General features: G+C 44.1%; 1 protein-coding gene across 4 annotated transcripts in view; it reads left to right on the top strand.

Annotated features, from left to right (window-relative positions):
* SEPHS1 (selenophosphate synthetase 1) overlaps positions 1-22,102 on the top strand; it is a 30,159-nt gene that overhangs the window by 6,025 nt on the left and 2,032 nt on the right. For all 4 annotated transcript variants that reach the window (XM_032880971.1, XM_032880967.1, XM_032880968.1 and 1 more), the window contains exons 3-8: positions 2,817-2,920; positions 5,508-5,615; positions 6,498-6,652; positions 10,067-10,157; positions 12,083-12,182; positions 20,372-20,584. In XM_032880971.1, coding sequence (XP_032736862.1) covers positions 2,817-2,920; positions 5,508-5,615; positions 6,498-6,652; positions 10,067-10,157; positions 12,083-12,182; positions 20,372-20,584 — 771 coding nt within the window. The remainder of the gene's footprint in view (positions 1-2,816; positions 2,921-5,507; positions 5,616-6,497; positions 6,653-10,066; positions 10,158-12,082; positions 12,183-20,371; positions 20,585-22,102) is intronic.

The raw sequence follows: 22,102 nt of genomic DNA on the forward strand, positions 1-22,102 counted from the left end.
GGGGGGGGGGGGGGAAACAGGCTCCCCGCTGAGCAGAGAGCCCAATGGAGGGCTCGATCCCAGGACCCTGAGACCATGACCGGAGCCGAATGCAGAGGCTTTAACCCACTGAGCCACCCAGGCGCCCCACAGGGTTCTTCTTCTTGATGGATGGTTTCAGTCTTGCTGAAAACCCAAAATTCCTCTCCCCTCTGTGGTATTTGTATCTGTTACCCCCTGTCCTTTCCCTGGACTGTCCCTCCCTTTCAACTTCATCCTGGTTTTTTTAGGCCAAGGGCTCATCTCAGATGCCCTCTCGCCCCGAGTCACTGTGGACGGGTGCTGTATGAAAAAAATACCATGTGGGCCACGTGTAATTTCACATTTCCTAGAGCATTGGGTGAAATTAATTCTAACGTATTTTACTTAACCCTATATATGAAAACGTCATTTAAACACATAATTGAGGGGTGCCTAGGTTGGCTCAGTTGTTAAGCGTCTACCTTCGGCTCAGGTCATGATCCCAGGATCTGGGATCTAGCCCCTCATTGGACTCCCTGCTTGGCGGGGGGATCTGCTTCTCTCTCTCCCACTCCCTATTCTTGTGTTCCTGCTCTCGCTCACTCTCTGTCAAGTAAATAAATAAAATCTGTAAAAGAAAATAAACGCACAATTGATACATTATTAATGAAATGTTGGGGTTTTGGGGTAAACATGCTTAAGGAGTCATCAGTTAAAATGCTCTGATGATACATATAAATAGAAATTAAATCCTTCACAAATCAAATTTATTTAATTCAAATTTGGATTAACCAGATTAGATTTTTCTTTAAGATTTTATTTATTTAGTTGAGAGAGAGACTGAGCACAAACGGGGGGAGGGGCCGAGGAAGAGGAGGAGGCAGACTCCCCCCTGAGGGATGAGGGGCTAGATCCCAGGACCCCAGGATCATGACCTGAGCCAGAGGCAAACACTTAATCCACTGAGTCACCCAGGTGCCCTGCTGGGAAACATTTAAAGCTAACATTCAGCAACTATGTCTAATCTCTTTCAGGAGTCCTGTAGTTTATACATGGAAACCCCAAAGAAAACTGTATTTCCCTCTTTCCTAAAGCAAACACTAATATCTACAGAATGACCTGTTGGGTCAATTTAGGGAGACTCGGTATGAGTAAAATTGTGGTTCTTGCCCTCTTTCCACTTACTGTTCAAAAGCAGTCATCTGGTGAAGATTCTGGGAGGTGTGCACATACGTGTCATTTGGATGAATTATCACATGTGTCCCATCTGATGCACATGGACACTCATGACCGGGGCAGCGTGCTCCGTGGTCACACATCCCTGAGACTTGCCACCTGGATACCGCCTTGCCATCTTGTGTGCTGGAAATCAGCCTGCCTTCACAGAGCGTGACTGTTTATTAAACTCAATTTTTATTTGTGCATTAATAATAATGGATCAAGGCCTGAGAATATGAGGCGCCACTGTGACGCGGCCTCTCGCGGGTTCTTTGCCATGGCAGTGCAGAGATGGTCGTGCCGCAGCAGTTTCACTCCCTATAAGAGGTGCTCATGTGTTTGTTTCAACGTGAAGATACGATTCATTCTTGTTCCATTTGGAATTCTGAGTTTAGAGGGGGCCATCTGCTTGCTTCCTTTGGTATTTTAACCAGATTTTTTTCTCCACCTTCGGCTGTCGTGCTGCCAAGTTGACATCCTCCTAAGGGAGCAGGATGTTGTCCTTTTGAGAGAGGGGAGGGAAAGCACTCTGTATTCGGCTTACTTGGTGGGAAGGCCAGTCTTAATTTGAAAATGCCCCCCTTACAGGTGATTTCCAAAGTAATATTACCTATTGTATCTTAGTTTTGACTATTTCTAAACCGATTTCAGTAAAAGGGAATTATTTCTAATTAGATCATCCACCGTCCGTATTGTCTTTCTAAATGTTTAGTAACAATTTTTAATAAATTGAAGTATTTCCTGCAGGCTTGTTTAGCAAAATATTTTTCCCTATTTATAGCATTAGTAAAGATGACATTTACAAGTTTTCCACAAGAGAAATAACATGGGATTTTAAAGTTTCCTCTTAAAAAACACTTTTGGGAACCTACATACCAGATCCCATAAGTACCAGTGTCTGTCCAAGCTTGATTGGAAACAATGAATACCTGTTCTGACTTTGTCCTTCTCTCTTCCCTTCTTCTTTCTCTCTCTTTCTCACTCTCTTGCTCTCACTTAAGCTTATTTATTTATAAGTAATGTCTACACCCAACATGGGGCTTGAACTCACAACCCTGAGATCAAGAGTCACATGACTGAGCTGGCAAGGTGCCCTCCCCACCTTTGTCATTTTCATTTTTGACTAAAATGGAGAAGTAATAATAACATTTCTTATATATGAGAGATTTTACACATTTTCCATTGGGAAAAATAGAATAATGCCTAAAGATCTGCTCAAAAAGTAATGTAGTTAAGACAACCCAAGTTCCACTGATGCTTTCTTGTCTTTAAAGAAATTCTCTGTGGTGCCAGCCCAGATGATGCAGTAATACAAAGGAAAAATGTCCATTGGAGGCACCATTAAAGTCTAAAAATTGTACCATATTGAAGTTGAGTATTATGACTAACAAATCGTATTCTCATTTTCCATCTTAAGCTAGTTATATTTCACGTTTATTTCAGTTCCGGTCGCGATAGGAAACACATTGCCTTATTGTCAGGGCGCAGTGCTCTGTAAGCGTTGTGCGTGAAACTGCTCCAGGTCCCAGGACTGATGGTATAAAATGAAATGGCTTTTCCTTTTGGTTTCTGGATGCTGACAACTTTCATCTTTGCAGGCATTGGAATGGATACTTGCGTCATTCCTTTGAGGCATGGTGGTCTCTCTTTGGTTCAAACCACAGATTACATCTATCCTATTGTCGATGACCCTTACATGATGGTGAGTTTGGCCCGGGTGTGTGTTTGCATCTGGAACTGCTTGTTGGTTGGGTTTGGGGCTGGGCCTGGGGCCTTTGCTTTCCATACACGTGTGCCAGCTGTCATCATCCTGCCGCCCGCCTGCCTTCCGCACTCACAGCCATTGGGTTTGCCCTGCTCACACTCGGTACCTGGCAGAAGGCAGTGGAGGCAGGTGCGGGGAGCTGCTGTGCTACGCTTGGACCTGCGTGTGTGTCTGTGCATGAACACCTGTTGTGTCCTCAGCATGTCTGCTGATGGACGTGTTTAGTGTTTTCTTCTTTCTTCCTCTCTCTGACATTTGTAAATTCCACATTCCTGTGTTTCAGGCTTCATCACACTCAATAGCAGGACTGATGTTTCCTTCATAATAAATAAATAAACAGCTTAGCATCTCCCCATAGTTAAGCTATTGGACATTGATTCTGACTCTGGTCACTACGCACCTCAGGGTGTCATGGGTGACTGTGTAGAATGCATATCTGAACTGTGGCGTTAAGTTCCTGGCTACTGACAGTGGCCTGCCTAGATGAGTTCCAGATGGCTCAGTGCCTGGCTATGCCAGCAACCCCCTGGTCTGCCTGACTTTAACCCTCTACCCTCCTGGACAGGGAGCCAATGAAGAGGTGGGGAGCATCATGCTGTTAAGAAATGGTCCTCCCTGGGGCGCCTGGGTGGCTCAGGGATTAAAGCCTCTGCCTTTGGCTCAGGTCATGATCCCAGGGTCCTGGGATCGAGCCTCACGTCGGGCTCTCCACTCAGCAGGGAGCCTGCTTCTTCTTCCCTCTCTGCCTGTCTCTCCACCTACTTGTGATCTCTGTCTGTCAAATAAATAAATAAAATCTTAAAAAAAAAAAAAGAAAAGAAAAGAAACTGTCCTCCTTGTGTGCCAGGGGCATTGGACTCAAGCTACACATGCATAGGGACTTGGACCCTGAGACAACTAAGTATGGGGAAGAGGAAAGTCACTTCTCAGGTGCCAGAGACAGGCATACAGTTGACTAGAAACCTGTCCGGCCTCTGCGTGACCATATGTTCTCTCCTCTGGAGCAGTACTCCTGAGAGACCATTGCCCTACCTGACCAGGCAGTGGAGGCAGCTAGGACCAGAATTCAGCCTTTAGCCAGCATCTCTCTCTCTTTTTTTTTTTAGATTTTTTTTTATTTATTTGACAGAGAGAGGGAGAGAGCATAAGCAGGGGGAACGCCAGAGGGAGAGGGAGTAGGCTCTCCACTGAACAAGGAGCCCTATGCGGGACTCAATCCCAGGGCCCTGGGATCATGACCTGAACTGAAGGCAGACACTTAACTGACTGAGACGCCCAGGCACCACTAGCCAGCATCTCTTAAAAGCATCAGAGAGGGGACAACATGGCTGCAGCCCAAGCAATGGCAGGCATCTCCGAGTTGCCAAACCTCCATTGCCCCTGTCATTTCCAAGCTCACTGCCGATCTGCCAGGAACTCGTAAGAAAACCTCAACGAGCATTCACCCAGCTGCTGAAATGATCATACTTGGGAATTTGATTATCCTTGTGTCAGAAGGATAATTTGACATTTTCTCCTTCACTGTCTAGAAATGACAACTTGCATTTATTACTTATTTATTTAGGAGGTGGTGGGGAGGACAGAGGGAGGGAGAGAATCTCAGGCAGTCTCCACGCCCACGGTGGGACAGAGCCCTACATGGGGCTCAGTCTCCTGACCTGAGCTGAAATCAAGACTCAGACGCTCAACAGACTGCACCACCCCGGTGCCCTTACTTTTTTTTAAAGATGTTATTTTTAAGTAATCTCTACACCCAACATGGGGCTCAAACTTATAACCCTGAGATCAAGAGTCATGTGCTGCACCCACTGAGCCAGCCAGGTGCCCCTGACAACTTACATATTTAAAAACTCTGCAGTAGAGATAAACGTTTATTTTCAGATTTCTATTGAATTGAAGTTCATTACTAAATAATATAGTTTATTGGAAATGCTTTTTATGTGCTTTAGAAAACAATCTGACTTCAGGCCTAGATGTTTTTTTCTCTCTTCTGTTTTTTGATTTCTCAAGCAAGATGTTTTTCCTGTTTATCTTATACAGTCTTGAAGAGAAACTACTGAAATGTCTCCCTCCCTGTGTTATAAAAACCATCTTCTCTATAACCAATGAAGTCAACATATTTTTAGAGTCTGTTCAGGATACGTGGCTGTTTCCAAGTTTGTTAGGACATTTGTTTTCCAACTTTTTCATTCCCTAAGCTCTCCTCTCAGACCCATCAGCTCCCACCTTGCTCACCCCAGCATCTGCTCTCCACCCCCATTCCCGCATCTAAATAAATGGCATGCTTCCCCCAATATTCAGAATAGGAAGGAACATGGAAATTATGTGTTCTGCACAAGAAAGAAGATGTGGTCCCAGGAATGCCTGAGAAAGTGAAGGAATGGCCTCGTGGTTGTGTGATAAAGGACACAGAAAGCGGGGGACCCTGTCCCTGGAAAGTCCCCGAGTTGTCCTGGGAGGCGCTCTGTAGGCACACACAGAAAGTCCCCTTGTTGTCCTCTCTCACGCCTCCCCTCTCTTCCAGGGCAGGATAGCATGTGCCAACGTCCTCAGTGACCTCTACGCCATGGGGGTCACGGAATGTGACAATATGCTGATGCTGCTCGGAATCAGTAATAAAATGACCGACAGGGTAAGTGGTCTGCTGACTTGCTGGTGTCACTGGACTGGTTAGTCCTTCGTCCCCTGTCTGTAACGGAAGGCGCCTAGCTGCACGCCTGTCCTCTTCCATCGGGTTCCCCATTTATTTTTTGGCAGCTACCGGTGAATTAAAATAGAGACTCTGGCCTATTCTTGTTCTCATTTCCACCACCTGCTTCCCTTTCTCTCTTCCAGGTAGACTGAAGCCAAGACAGGCATGTTTGTTTGCTTTACTAAAGTTGATGTGGCCCAGGCCTACCCTTACAGACCCAGGGTGTGCCCCACGTAGGGCAGGCACCTGTCTCTGCTGGCTGATGGGGTCCTGATCGGTGACACGGCGGGGTGCCCCGTGCAGTCGCGTGCTTGCACAGCAGTGTCCGAGGCCTTGCTGCCAAACCTTGTCCTTTGACACAGGGATGATTTCCATGTAGATTTTAAAAGGTACCTGTTTTTGTGCCCCAGATTGAGGTTTGCCATACTTTGTAGAAATTAGAGCTGGTCATCGCTTCCACACATTTGGAGGAGGGCGTGTGGACGCATGTGAAGCTAGTCCTGGCATTCTTCAGGACCCCTGAAAGAGCTGGCTCTCAGATGTGGGCAGACCTGTGGAGCCATCAAATTCCAGTTTTTGATTCCGTGATGTCTGGGCTCTATTCACGTCGTAACCTAGAGCGCCTTCCAACTTCTGATAAAAAATGGCTACTGTGTCAGCGCTTCCCTGCTTCTTCCTCTGATCCCCCACCCTGGCTGTAAACCACAGGACCCCCTGTAGGATTTTATGATCTTTTTTTTTTATAACTGTAAGCGTAGTTTCTCTTTTCTGGGTTTTGAACTGAATTACGTGACTTTTAATTTGTGTTCTTTTAAACCCTAGGAAAGGGATAAAGTGATGCCCCTAATTATACAGGGTTTTAAAGATGCAGCGGAGGAGGCAGGAACGTCTGTGACGGGTGGCCAGACGGTGTTAAACCCCTGGATTGTGCTGGGAGGAGTGGCCACAACTGTCTGCCAGCCCAACGAATTCATCATGTAAGCATATTTTGTTTTCCCATCACCTGGCCTGGTTCTCCCTTTCTTTTTCTTTTTTTGTAAAGATTTATTGAAATACTAATTCACATCCCATCAGTGGTGTTTCACAGTACATACCTGTCACCAGCGAGGATTGTAGAACGTTTTGTCACCCCAGCTGGGAATCCATCTCCCTTCGCTGTCACTCCATGTTCTCCGACTCCCATTCTGCCCTCTTTCACTTCATGTGACACTAGCATGCTGTTTTTAAGGGTCATGGTTTTGTGGCACGTAGCAGTACTTTATTCCTATTTTTTAAAATTTTGTGGGTTTTTTTTAATTGAAGTACAATTCATATAACAAAATTCACATCACATAAAATTCAACTTTTTAAAAAATTTTATTTTTTTGTTCGCTTATTTATTTATTAGAGAAAGTAGAGGGTGGGGCAGAGGGGGAGGGAGGTGGGCAAGCAGACTCGTTCAGAGCACAGAGCCTGACATGGGACCTGAGCCAAAACCGGAGTCAGATGCTTAACTGACTGCCAAGCACCCCACAAAATTCAGCTTTTTAAAATATGTTCTTCACTGGTTTTTAGTATGAACAAGGTTGTGTACCCATCACCACTGTCGAATTCCAGAACATTTCGATTACCCCAAAAAGAAACCCTATGTCTATAAGCAGTCACTCCCAACTCCCTTCTCCCCCTGTGTTCTGGAAACCACTGATCTACTTTCTGCCTTGTGAAGTTGCCCATTTTCACCATTTCTGCTAAGTGGAAAAATGGAATCCTAGGCCCTGTCAGTATTTTGGGTCTGGCTGCTTTCAGTTAGCGTCACGTTTCCAGACTCCGTGTCATGGCGTGTGTCACTGCTTCGTGCTGTTTTATGGCTGGATGACACTCCATGGTATGATCGACCAGCACGTGTTCACGTGTTCACAGTTGATGGACCTTTGGGTTGTTTCTACCTGTTACAGATGCTGCTGCTGTGAGCCTCTATGTGCCAGTTTTTGTGGACGTAACATTGCATTTCCCATGGTGATGTACCTGAGAATTACCGGGTCATGTGGTAGCTGCGTAGCTTGAGCCACCATCACACTGGTTTCTAACAGTGGCACCATTTTACATCTAAAACCGCAGCGTAGGAGAACGCCTGTGTCCACATCCTCACTAGTCCTCATTCCCCGGTCTGCGTGTTTAAGAATAGTCATCCTCGCGGGCATGAGGGCATCTGCGTCCCTCTGTGAAACTGGCATTTCCCTGGTAGCTGATCGTATGATCTGTTCATGTGCTTTCTGGTCCTTTCTAGATCTTCTAGAGCTCTCTCTCATTTTTTTTTTTTTGAAGGATTCGCTCAACATAAGTTGTTAACTATACATGTTTGATGTCTTATTAAGAAAATGTCCTGTTTTATGAAAAAAGAAGAAACTCCATTTATTTAGCTTTTTTTTTTTTTTTTTAAATTTTATTTATGGGAGAGGGCAGGTGATCACGAGCAGAGCAGGGCGCCTGATGTGGGGCCGCCTGAGCCACCTGGGCACCCGTTTGCCTTTTGTCTGTGCATGAGTACTTAAGTCCTAGCAGGCGCCGTGTTCACATGACTCGTGTTCAGAAGATAGAGATCTGCAGTGCCAGGGCTTCCCCTCCTCCTCATCACCGGTTTCCCTTACTGGGCGAGGGAGCCGCTTGTGCCGAGTTTGAGCCAATTTACTATTGACCTTTAGATTATTCAGTTTATTTTGACTTTGCAGATGGTACTTCATTGTAACCTGATACGTACATCATTTTGCATGCGCGTGACTCTTGGTAAGAACTTCTTCAAAAAGAATGGCTAGGTCAGATATACGTGCAGCGTGATCGTCCTCGATCTCTCCAGACTGGCCTGTGGAGAGGCTCAGCCTGCAGTGAACAAGAGTGCCCCGGCCCCCACCTCCCCACCAACACTGCGTGCAAACCTCTTGTTCTCTTTGGTGGCATAAACCTTAAAGACTCCTTCGTGATGTTTTTCATATATTCATGTCTCTTGTCCATTTTTTAATTGATGGGAGCTCCTTTTAGAGACATTTTCTGGGGGCGCCTGGGTGGCTCAGTGGGTTAAAGTCTCTGCCTTCGGCTCAGGTCATGATCCCAGGGTCCTGGGATGGAGCCCCACATCGGGCTCTCTGCTCAGCGGGGAGCCTGCTTCCCCCTCTCTCTCTGCCTGCCTCTCTGCCTACTTGTGATCTCTGTCTGTCAAGTAAATAAATAAAATCTTTTAGAGACATTTTCTGATAGCTTTCACATAACGGGTCTTGCATTTTACTTACACCAGAGTTTTGTTTTCCTGTGTTATGTGTTGCTGGTTCTCAAGCTTCCACACAGAGAGGACAGAAGATCCCAGGGTCCATCTGCCTCCCACATTGCAGCTTTTTGGTAGAAAAAGAACTTAAGCCATTGCAAAAATGAGAGAGGAAAACATAACAAAACAAGCTTCAGTGGGTTTTTTGGGTTAACAGTGCTATGTTTAGTTTGTCAGACAGGAAAGAGCCTGCCCACCTGGGTATATTTGCCTCCAGTAGTGCCCGTGAACTTGAAAATCACCCGGCAGTTGTGGGTAGTCATGTTTGTGGCTGGCACATGACCTGTGCCGTCTACGAACCTACCAGTGCTGAGGTGCGGCTAAGTCACACCTGAAAGACACTAATGTCTTAAGGCCTAGTTTTTGGAAGAGGAGTTTCTTAGATACCGTTACCAGGTGAACATTTTTCAAAGCTAACAGTGGATAGAGAGATCGCAGGGTGAGCTGGGGAGCTAGTGGTTGATTTTAAGTCTGTGCCCCTGGCTTGGTGACCCAGCGTGGGTGAGTATCTGAGTCCTCTCCCGTCAGAGGACAGAGTGGCTGGGTGGTCAGCTTAAACCAACATCAGGAAGACCCGCAGTGAGGACGCAGTGTGACAGGGGTTTCACTTGGGGGGTCGGTCTTTGTGTTTTTAGGGTTGGCCTGTCTGTCTGCATGCCATCTAGGGAACTTAGTGTTGGTCAGTTTGAATTTGAGAACTTTGCTGAAATCACCAGAACATTAGACTCACTGGTTGGAGCCCCATCCCACTGCGTCTCTACTTCACAAGTGATAGTGAGAAACGGGCTTGGTGTCAGAAGTCTTGTTGCCCCAGAACCATGGTGGGTCCCTACTAAGGACTACACACAGTGTGGCCCGATGAGACCTTTGCCTTCGAAGGCTGTGGTCTGCTTTGTCCACTCCTTGGGGGTGTGGGCGATCCTGTAGGTAATTTGCAGACTCTTCAGTCCTTTCAGTGTTTCTGCTCCAGCAATGGCCTCAGTGGCAAGTCTCAAGGAAGGTTCTACTGCCGTTTTACCAGCCTTTTCTTCCTCCTGTTCTATTGCTAGTGAGTTACCTCTTTGATTACACTGAACTGCCTTGTTCTTTTCTTCAGGCCAGATAATGCGGTGCCGGGGGATGTGCTAGTGCTGACGAAGCCCCTGGGGACGCAGGTGGCTGTGGCCGTGCACCAGTGGCTGGACATTGTGAGTGGAGGACCGCCTGGGGGCGGGGGGGGCAGCACGCTGACGGGTGTGGAGAGCAGGGCGTTCACTCTGCTTATCAGGTCGGGCGAGTGTCTCCTTGGTATGCTCGTGCCGGAGTACGCTTTCTCCAGACGTGTCTGCTCTGGAGCGAGCTCTGCGCCTTAGATGCATTCGCACGTTTCAGATCTAGATCGTCCCCGTGTCTTCACTCTGGCTTCCAGAAATGAGCTCCTTCAGTTCCACCACCAGAGAGTAGGGTATCAGCCATGTCCTTCACAGATTCTAGGGGCTGTCTTTTATTAAATCAGAGTTCCACATATCGAGTGCTTTATCAAAAGAAATCATAGGAGAATATATGGAAAGTGTAGTGTTTGGGGGTATAAATACAGGCAGCGTTGTTGACAATTTAATTTTATTCATGAGGTATTTGGTTGTGTTGTCTTTTTAAACTAATTAGTAACTCAAACATTTTGATAAATAATTATCTTGTAGAGAAAGCCTCTAGAATATGAAGATATTTGTCCTGAGTCACTTTTCTGCTGAGCTATGATCACACTTCATTTAGGGATCTTCTCCTTGCTACAGCAATTCAAAAATTATGACAGTTGTGGATATTACATTATCCTCACGTAGCTTGGTGCTTTTAATTTCTGCTGCTGTCATCTGAACTACCATTTCTGAGAAACAGTTGAAAAAGAATAATAATTTTATGTTATTGATCAAGCAGATATATCTTCCTTGATATGCAGAGTAGAGAAAAGTCTCTAAGCCACTTCCTTGAGTTACTTTTCCCTTCCATCTGGTGAAGAGGGGAGACCTCCCATCAGGTACGATCTCTAAGTCAGATCGGAAGGCCATAACTGGCCAGCAGTCCACAGTAACTCTCCGTGACTGCCCAGGTCTGAGTCTCTTAGCAAGGAAGCATGTGAGGCAGAGGAGCCTCTAAGATGAGGGGTTTGGGATCCTTCTCCCTACCCCTGACCTGACACCACCTTTACTTTTTTGTTTTGTTTTTTTTTAATGCTCAGAATTGGAAAGAGCAAGATCCAAAAATTACATAAACACATAATGCCCTTTCATAAAGGTCAGAAGCAACCAGAGTATATTGTTTTGGCATCTATATGTACGAGAATACTTCATTTTGTATGGTAGGAGAAAGAGGAGTATAAAATTTCATTAGTTGTTAGCTCTGGGGTAGATACGGGGAGCTGTGGGTTAAGGGAGGAGCACCTGGTTGGACTTCATTGACTGCGTTGGGTGGTGGATTATTCGGTGTTATTAAAAAAACCAAATGCCTAGATGATGGCCACTCATGGAGCAGGATGATAGTATCATGATGCTAGAGTCTTTGGAAATCAGACTGAGAAAAAAGGAAACTTCTTTTCTCCTGATCTTTGTGACCTTCTTTGTGGTTACCCAAGGCTGTCCTCAGGGCACATGCAGTCAGAGCTGTTTTCGCCCTCGTTTGTTCATCAGGATGGCTCAGTGCAGAATTTGGGCAAAGTCAGTAAAAGTATAATTGTACGAAAATGCAGGTCATCAGCTTGTTAGAGGAGAGCGGCAAAGGACATTGGGAACTATTCCCGGAGTGATCTGCGCTCTTCCACGGAAAGAAGCCGCCCTGGCGCTCGCGCAGCCTCTCTCTGCGGCCCTGTGTCCTGCTGGGCTTACGTGGCCAGGAAACTGCATGACTAGACCACAGAAGGGGGGGTCGAAAACAGAAAAGATTGCATGATTCAGCGTCCAATGGGGGCACCTAAAATACTGGTCACAGGAAGTGAAAGTTGGAAACTTAACTTTATATACAAAATTAGGTAAACAAAACCCCCAGAAGATGACCCCCCCCAAATATTCTTTCTTCAAGTGGTTAGAAGATTAATCACATTTTCCCCCCTTTTCCTCCTAACCTCTGTTCCTGTTACTAGCCTGAAAAATGGAATAAGATCAAATTAGTGGTCACCCAAGAAGACGTCGAGTTGGCGTACCAGGAGGCAATGATGAACATGGCGAGGCTCAACAGAACAGGTATTGGGGTGAGAGAGCTCGTCTGGTTACGGAGTGGTAACTTGCTCAGGGCCCCACAGTGCTTTAGTGGGGACCCGGGGTTTGAAACTACAGCTTATAACACATTCAAGTATTATTATCTATCGTCTCTGAACAGTTAAGTAAGAGATTGAGGCTATTCCACAGTCTTTATGCACCGTAAGTGAGTGAGTGCTTTGGTACCACACTGTTTCAAAAGCAGATTAAATAAAACAGGAAAGTTCAAGAACCACAATTCATCTTCCAGAAAGCAGCAAGGCTTGCCAAGGGAATTACTTGATATAGTTCAAGCATCTTATACTCCCTCCCCCTTTTTTTGGCTTTCATATGGATGTAGAAAATATCAGGCATGTTGTGTAATTAAGAAGGAAGCTCTTCTCCTGGGTCCTTGAAGTCCTGACCTCTGACATGCCAGAGGAAGTGTTTCTAGAAAAGCATCTGTGCAGATGATTTGGAAGCGAACCAGCACGTAGAATGTCAGCTTCCAGAGGACGGGGGTTTCCACTGGTTTTGTTCACTTTGGTGGCCCCGGCACTTCAAAGAACGAGGGACTCGTTCTCACTGTAGGTCTTCGTTAAATATGGGCCGAATGAATTCACTTTGTATACCATGTGCTAGCTTTCTTTATGGTGCCTCACAGACCTTTTTTTCATAATCATGAGAACTCGACCTTGTTTCTCCCCTTTGTCCAAGAGGAAATGCATTAATACGGGCAGATCCTGTTCTCAGACCCAAAACTGTATAACTATAAACACTGCTCTTTCTCCAGTACCACATTTCATCAATGTTGATAAGCTCAGTGATGGAAATTTTTATGATTTTTTTTTTCTGGAAATACCAGTTTTCTTTCTCATCATTATTGGCATGTTGTATTTAAGGATGTGGGTTGGGTGACATTTTATTTTGTAACTTGAAAAGTGAAGTTCAGAAATCTTTTCCTTAAAAAAGTCACTCTTTGGGGCACCTGGGTGGCTCAGTTGGTTGAGCATCAGGCTCTCAATCTCAGCTCAGGTCTTGATCTCAGGGTCATGAGTTCAAGGCCTGCACTGAGCTCCATGCAGGGCATGGAGCCTACTTCAAAACAAAACAAAACAAAAACAAAAAAACCCCACTCTTCATTTAGTTTTTCAGGGTTCCCTGAGCCGCCCATCAGAAATGGATTTGAATGTGGGGCACCTGGGTGATTCGGAAGGACTGTTGATTTCAGCTCAGATCATGGTCTCTCAGGGTCATGGATCTAGCCCCAAATTAGGCTCCTTGCTGGGTGTAGAGCCTGCTTGAGAACCTGCCTCTCTAAAAAAAAAAAAAAAAAAAAACATTTGAATGGATTTTCTTTGTCTTATTCCCTCTATTTTTCACCTTTCCCCAAATGATTTTGAACCAAATGTATGTAATACTTAATCATGGAGTCTTCGGTTATTTAAAAGAAGAAGAAATGTTAGGGTTAACTAGCAGATCTGAAAGGATCTTGATGACTGACACTCTGATTTTAAAGGTACTTAAAAATGTGAGAACATTTTTTTTCCCCAATATTTGCCTTTCCCCTCTTAAGTTAATTTTTTTTTTTATGAGATCCCAAGTTGATACAAAAGAACTTTATAAAATCTGTGCAGGCCTTCAGGATCAGCAATGCAGCACCATCTGGTATGAGAAGCCTCTCAGAGGTACCCCTCCCACACTCTACTCCGGGACTGCTGCCAGGGCGGGGGCAAGGGACCCAGCTACTGCTCTGAGTCTCATGTTCATTCTCTGCACTGTAAAGTCTTTTCATCACGGAGACTTGTATCTTTAAGCAGTTAGTTTTTAAATTTTTGCTTATTTGAATCCTACCTATATGTTTTTCTTGTTTTGTTCCTGAGCGTTACTCAGGATGTATGGATGTATGTACTTGTATTTAATTCATTTTCATTTAATTCATTTTCTCCACTGTATACTTTTCCACTCTGTGACTGACTTAAGTGGTCTACTGCTGGTGGGCATTCAGGTTCCCGCTGAGAACTTTCTAGGCCAGGGCTTCTGGGAGACTACGTGTAAGAGGTCAGCGGTGCTGTGGCTTTTGTGGCCGGCGCTCGCTGTTTCCAGGGGGCCTACACACGATGGCATCCAGTGGTCCGCTGCGTTCAGAAAATTTCTGTAATGTATTTTCTCTTCCCATTTATTGTATATATATTTTTTACTGTAATAATATGACACACGGATTATAGAAGTTCTTAGAAAATGAAAAAAGGAGAGAAGAAACTTTTTCCATAGTCTCACCCTCCAAAACATCTTCTCTTACTGTATATTTGTGTTTCCTTCCAGGGTTTTTTCCTGTGGTTGGTAGGGGCTTATTGTCTTACTGTTTTATTGTTCATGTTCTCAGCTAGTGGTTATCATACATTTTATTTGTATTTGAGTCTGCTTTTTGAGTTCTTTTTTTCACATTATATAACCCTAGAACACAATTTTTAATGCCTGGATGGTGTACCAGAGAGGTACACCATAATTTACCTTTTGCCCACTCCTGAATGGTTTTTTGGGGCATCAAATTTTTCCATAGTTTGTTTTCTGCATTCCAGGAATATTTCTTTGGCCCCGTTCCAAAGTGAAATCGTAATTGTTTAATTCTTTGTCCCCCAGTGTTCTCTTCACTTACCACCAAGGCTTTCCCTTTCTATTCCTGTGCCATTTAAACTATACAAGGAGTCTTTTTCCCTTTTTTGATTCTTTAAGTTAAGTCGTTTAACAGTAAGGGATTTGTAATGGATTAATTTTTATTTGTAGCAATTTTCAGTTTCCTTGTATTTGAGCATTTAAGATTTCCCGTCCTTACTTTTTATGCACAGCTGGTAGTGACAATATGGCAGAAGCTTATGGGGGAGTATTTGATCATATGTAGCAAATTATGTATACATTTATTTTGACCTAAGCAGTCCTACTTCTATAACTCTGCCTCAAAGCTGCAGTGGCCAAAATATGAAATGGCATGTCTATAAGACTATGCATTGAAGCACTGATTATAATTGCAAAAAAGGGAAACAGTCTACATGTCCACCAGTAGGTTACAGAGTTGTCTAGTTTACATGTTCACCGTGGAATACTATACAGCCATTAAAAGGAAAGCAAGCTCTTTATTCCTGGATGCTCTAAGATATAATCAAACAAGAAAGGGACAGAAGAACATATATGGTATGCTGCATTTTGTGCATTCTTATGTGAATAATATGTATTTTATACTTTCACAAAGGAACAATGGGAAAATGAATCACAAATAAAAATGGTTCCATGTAGGGGCACCTGGGGGGCTCAGTGGGTTAAACTTCTGCCTTCAGCTCAGGTCATGATCTCAGGGTCCTGGGATCAAGCCCCACATCAGGCTCTCTGCTCAGCAGGGAGCCTGCTTCCCCCTCTATCTGCCTGCCTCTCTGCCTACTTGTGATCTCTCTCTCTGTCTCTGTCTCTCTCTCTCTCTCTCTCTCTGTTAAATAAATAAATAAAATATTTTTTTAAAGAAATAGTTCCATGTAAGAGGAAGTAGAACTCTCTGTAGTTTGCCTTCAAAATGAATGTTTTCTATGGTTAAAAATTATATAAAAAATAGCATTGCTTACGATTCTAAACCAAATTTTTTTAAAAGCTGCCTAACATATTAAATTAGTGGCAAAACCACATGGGGAAGAATTATTTCAAGTCACTTTGAGCCTGATATTTTCAATGTGTATCCTTGGGACAAAAACCCACAAAGAAATCTCATTGTATTCACTGGGCTTGCATTTGTGAGAATATTGATTTATTTTGAGAGAGAGAGAGAGCATCAGCAGGTGAGAGGGGCAGAGGGAGAGGGAGAAGCAAACTCCCCACTGAGCAGGGAGCCCAACAGGGTTTGATCCTAGGACCCCAGGATCATGACCTGAGTCAAAGGCAGATGCTCAACTGACTGAGCCACTCAGGCACCCCCGAAAGCAAATAAGTTAATACAATTTGGAACAAAGATTTCAAGAATAAAAAGAAGACTGAAGAAGCTAAGTTGTTAAAAACTATAATCTTTACTTTGGAATTATCAGTATGAACTCAGGACTATTTTTTCCCCCCAAATGTGTTTTTCTCCAAGCTTGGAAGTGATAATAAGCTAGTAGTAATGGACTTCTAGTGCCCAGATTCTAATCTGAAAATTAACATTTCCCACGGAAAAGTGCCAGAACTCCCTGGGGAAACGGCTGATTCCAGCTCTGGGAAAGGAAACAGAAGATAAGCCTTGGACCTCCTGTGCCTGAAAGTAATGGAGGTGTCAACTGATGGGGTCATGTCACTGCACCAGAACTTGAGGAGGCCCCCACCATTTCTTTGGGGAGAGGGGCCGTGTGGACATCAGCAAGAAGAGTGACTGAAGCCAGCTGAAGCACATACCTAAACATCAGTGAAACCATAACGATAATTAACATTTTGGGCGGCCACCTTTGGAAGTTGCTAGAACACCAATGCATCCTGAAAATAAATTAAAGGAAGCAATCACACATTTCACCTTTCTTATATGGGCTGTACTTCGGGAAATCCAAATAATTGTTTTTTAAACTCTTTAGAATAGTCACTTCTCATAAATGCAGGAAGATTGAATCACACACTTGCCACTTTTGCTGCCCCCTTTGATTTAAGGAATCTCAACAAGCATTAACAGCCGCTAAAACTGTTAGGTGAAAGGTTCAGGTGGAGGTGACAAGTGCTTCTTATCCCCGCCAACAAAGTACTCTTGCCAGAAAAAAAAGAACTTGAACCTATCTCATCAGGGAGGACAGCCAAATCCAGAATCCATGAACTTCTACTGACTCCATTTCCATAACAAAGAGAGGGCATGGGGGAGAAAAGGGGGAAGCTTAAAAATTCAGAGGTTTAAGAGAGATCTGTTACATACAATATTAATTGCATTGGAATAACAGTGGTATTGTGGTTAAGACATATTTAATACATAACTCCTTAAGAGCTACATACCAAAATATTTACAGGTGAAGTGGTAGGACTAGGGTTTGCTTTAAAGTGATCCACCCTTTTGGGCGCTTGAGTGGCTCAGTGGGTTAAACCTCTGCCTTCGGCTCAGGTCATGATCTCAGGGTCCTGGGATCGAGCCCTATATTGGGTTCTCTGCTAAGTGGGGAGCCTGTTTCCTCCTCTCTCTCTTCCTGACTCTCTGCCTACTTGTGATCTCTCTGTGTCAAATAAATAAATAAATAAAATAAAGTGATCCACCCACCCTATTCACATCCCTGAACAAGTAGTCCAGAAGAGAGGGAACCCTAGTGGAAAGGTGGTAGTGGATGAAGCTGGGTTTTGTTGGGCACACAGGAGTTTGTTGTACTATTCTTCTCTGCTTCTGTGTTTCATTAAAATTTCCATAGGAAATATTAGCAGCAGTAGTTCCCTTTGCAGGGACAAGGTGGTGATGAGTACCTAAAAATGGAACCCCTATTACTGACTAGGAGTCAGCATTCCTCTTGTATCCTCTGGGCCTCTAAGCTCACCCAAGATGACACCAGGAAGAGCTTCTGAAGTGCAGGTCTTGGCTTCTTACCCCACTGCCCTGGGGCAAATGCATTAATAGAATGGGATGTCTGGTTGCCTAACTACCACGATGGACCAGAAAATGTCAGTTCTTCTCTCCACCTCTGTGGTTGAGAATGTTGGGCTACAAAGAGAATATTTGCCAAAAAACCACATTTCCTCCAGGGTACTCCTGTAAACGTAGGATGTATTTCATTTCATGAGAAAGAGATATTTAATTTTTTAAAAATTAGACTTTCAGTTACTCCCCCAAAATGAAATAATTCAGTAAGAATCTAACAAAGTATGTGCATGCTCGATGTGAGGAAAACCTGTAAAACTGATGGCAGAAGTAAAAGAGGATGTAAGTAATGGAGAAGTATTCGAGGCACAGGGATAAAAAGACTCAATATTGTCAAGATGTCACTTCTTCCCAACTTGGTGTATGGATTCAGTGTGGTCCCATTCAGAATCCTAGCCAGTTATTACTGATTCTGAGGGTTTTTTTTTTTTTTTTTAAAGAACTTATTTATGTGAGAGAGAGAGATTGAGAGAATGAATGAGGAGGGGCAGAGGGAGAAGCAGGCTCCCTGCTGAACAAGGAGCCCGATGTGAAACTTGATCCCAGGATCTTGGGATCATGACCTGAGCTGAAGGCTTAACCCACTGAGCCACCTAGATGGCTGTATATAAACCCTGATTTTGAGTTTATATACAGAGGGGAAAGACTCAGAACAGCCAACACAGTGTTGAATAGCATTTGGAGGACAGACACCAAAGAGCAGTTCCAAGATGGTGTAAGCTACAGTCATCGCCACAGTGTGAAATTGGTCAGAGAATAGTAGATGTATCAGTGGAACAGAATACACAGTCCATAGATGGACCCACATAAATCGTAGTTTGATCTTTGATAGAGGAAAGGTAATTCAATGGAGAAAGGATCATCCTTTCAACAAATGGCTCAGAACAACTGGACATTCGCATGCAGAAATTCAAGTCCGCGACCTTACACTTCTCATAAAAATTAACTCAAAATGGATCATAGACCCAAACTGTTAAATTTCTAGAAGGTAACCTTGGAGAAGATGTAGGTGACCTTAGGTTTAGTGATGACTTTTTTAGATATAGCACCGAAGGCATGATCCATTAAAGAAAAAATTGACAAATTGGACTTTATAAAAAAACTTCTCAGTGAAAGACACTAAGAAAGGAGACCAGCCACAGACTGGGAGAAAGTCCTTATACCACACATAGTAATACAATAAACACTAATATGATCCAGCAGTCGTGCTCCTTGGATTTACCAAACTGAACTGAAACCTCTCCGCCCGGAAACCTGCACACGGATGTTTGTCCTAGCTTTATTCATATTTGCCAAGACTTGGAAGCAACCAGGAAGTCCTTCAGCAGGTGAATGGGTAAGTAAACAGGTCCGCTAAAAAGAAATGAGCTATCAAGCCATAAAAGATGTGGAGGAAACTTAAATGCATCGTTCTGAGTGAAAAAAGCCAATCTGAAAAGAGAAAATATTCTGATTCCAGTTCTGGTATTTTGAAAAAGGCACTACTATGGAGACAGAAGATTAGTGGTTGCCAAGAGTTGGGGAGAGGGGTGGAATGAGTAGGCAGAGCACAGAATTCTTAGGGTAGTGAAATTAGTTTATATGATAATGCAATCATGGGTACACATCGTACACTCGTCAGCACCCGGAGATTGTATAGCATCAAGAGTGGGTGTCTATGTAAACTATGAACTTCACTTAATAATGCATCAGTAATGGCTTGTATCCCTTGTAACAGATGTAGATGTTAATAATGGGAGAAGGGGCGGGGCGCTTGGGTGGCTCAGTGGGTTAAGCGTCTGCCTTTGGCTCAGGTCATGATCTCAGGGTCTTGGGATCGAGCTCCTGCCTCTCTGCCTACTCTGATCTTTCTCTCTGTCAAATAAATAAAATCTTTAAAAAATAACAATAATAATGGGAGAAGAAGGCAGGACTATACAGGAACCTTCGGTAATCCTGCTCAATTTTCTTTAAACCTAAAGCTAGAGAACTATTTTTTTAATTAGAAAATTAACCTTCTAGGCAAGTCACTTATAAGAGTGCTTTGAATTACATCTGTCTTCAAAAGTCTTGTTCTTTGATTTTAGAATGGCTTAGATCTGATTCTTCTGGACAGATTTTTTTTTCGTTTACTGGAAAATTACTGTTGATTGAAGCTGCTGATAGTTCTAAATGGTTCTTGTAGAATAAGAAACAAGCTTTCAGGGCCCCTGGGTGGCTCAGTTGGTTAAGCATCTGCCTTCAGCTCAGGTCATGTTCTCAGTGTCCTGGGATTGAGCCCCACGTTGGGCCCTCTGCTCAGGAGAGCCTGCTTCTCCTTCTGCCTCTCCCCATGGCTCATGCTCTCTCTCTTTCTCTTGCTTTATCTCAAATAAGTAAAATCTTAAAAAAAAAAAAAATCCACTTTCAAAATTTCACTCTGGTCTTTTTTGGTTTTGTTTTAGAAATTACATTTTCATTATTCCAATATGCCACCTCCCTGACAAATTTGCAGTTTTGAGATCAAAGTGTGTAAAATTTTGAGTTGAGGAAAGGTGGCTTTTTTGTCCATCTTCATTTATGTCAGCAGATAATAAATGGCTCCTCTGTTTTCTCTTAGCTGCAGGGCTCATGCACACATTCAATGCCCACGCTGCCACTGATATCACGGGCTTTGGAATTTTGGGTCATGCACAGAACCTGGCCAAGCAGCAGAGGAACGAGGTGTCCTTCGTGATCCACAACCTTCCTGTCCTGGCCAAGATGGCTGCTGTGAGCAAGGCCTGTGGAAACATGTTTGGCCTCATGCACGGGACTTGCCCGGAGACATCAGGTACAAGGATCCTGGGCCCAGATCTGAGGATTAAACTAGTGAGGCTAACAAAAAGTCCCCTGACAAGGAGGAAGCCAAGTACATGAGCACAACCCCACTGTGTGTGAGGTCAGTGCTGGCAGATAACCTAGGCCTTCTTTACACGAAAGTCCTCAGCGTCCCCGGGGGCTGCAGGTCACCCGACTCCTGCCCGTCTGTATGTGATCCGGCGGCATGAAACTCCGTGGCTTTTTTGGTGACAGGACAGGAGGGAGGGAGAATATGGGGAAATGAGTCCTTCCTCGGCTTTCTTGGGAAACTTAGCATCTGAATGAACTGTGATTCCCTATAGGTTACATTGAACATGCTATTTTTTTCCTTGAAGAAAATGTCCAGAATTGCTATTTTAAGAATGAGGTAGTATATGATGTCTCCAGAGTGCGCTTTATCTGGACTTTTGTATTTCGCTCTGGATATCCTCCCACTCTTTTCAATTTTTCATATTTCTCTTTTCTTTTGAACTTCATAGTTTCCCTGCCCTAACAAAGCAGTGAAATCATCTGGGGATTTAAAAATACCAGTGCCTAGACCTGACCCCCAGGAAACCTGACAGTGGCAGTCTGGGGTGGGCCTGGTGTGCAGGAATTCTACCAGTGCCCCAGTGGGCTTCTGGGGGTACAGCCAGAGGCAAGACCATAGACCTCTGCCCACCCGCCAGCTAGGCAGGCCTGCACTTCGCCTATAGGCTTCCCACGGCCTCTGTCCAGGAGCCTGCAGTTTCCTGTGCTTAAAACAACAACAAGCCAAAATCCAATTTCTAGTAAGAAAGTTCCAGGCGGGCAGTGGGAACTGTTGGTTCCGCATCGGGCTAGAACAGTGCCTGCCACCTGGTGGGCCTGGATTAAGTGTTGAATGAACAAATAGTACCATCAAATTCCATTTGTTTCCTTTACTCAAAAATGAGAAGTTTCTACTTTTTGATAAGTATAGATCTATATTTTTTCCTGATTGTATTATTTCTACTTATGAATACATAAAATTTTCTGTCCTAGCTAGCGACATTGTGGTGAAGGCTTTTGTAACATATTTTATGCTTTTTCTCTTTTGGAGGTGACAGAGCTAGTGACAGGACCTTTGGTACTTTGAGACATATACCTCTTCGTGATCTTAACTTTTAAGTTAAAAAAAAAAAAATACAGAAAGTCTTTTTTATAAAAGGAGGAATCCACATAGAAAATCAAGTCAAAAAAGAAAAGTTCTCTTTCGGTTTTAAGTACTTCCAGTGTGGGAAGAAGAAAGTAGCTACCACGTGTGTTACTGAGCCCTCAGACCCCTCACTCGTGCACGATGTTCAGGGATTCACGAGGTCATTTTCAGAGTTTTAAGGTTCACTGCGTGTGTTCCTCTAATAGAGTAAGCAGTTCACCAAGAAGCTGCACATTGCCTACCGTGTCATCAGCGGAAAGTCCGTTGACTGAAAAGGGCGGCTCACTTAGAGGCAGAAACGGGTTGGTGGCCAGCTGGCGGTGGGGGTGGATG

This window comes from Lontra canadensis, unplaced genomic scaffold (assembly GCF_010015895.1).
Source record: "Lontra canadensis isolate GAN:19392208 unplaced genomic scaffold, GSC_riverotter_1.0 scaffold72, whole genome shotgun sequence".
Taxonomy (NCBI): Eukaryota; Metazoa; Chordata; class Mammalia; order Carnivora; family Mustelidae; genus Lontra; species Lontra canadensis.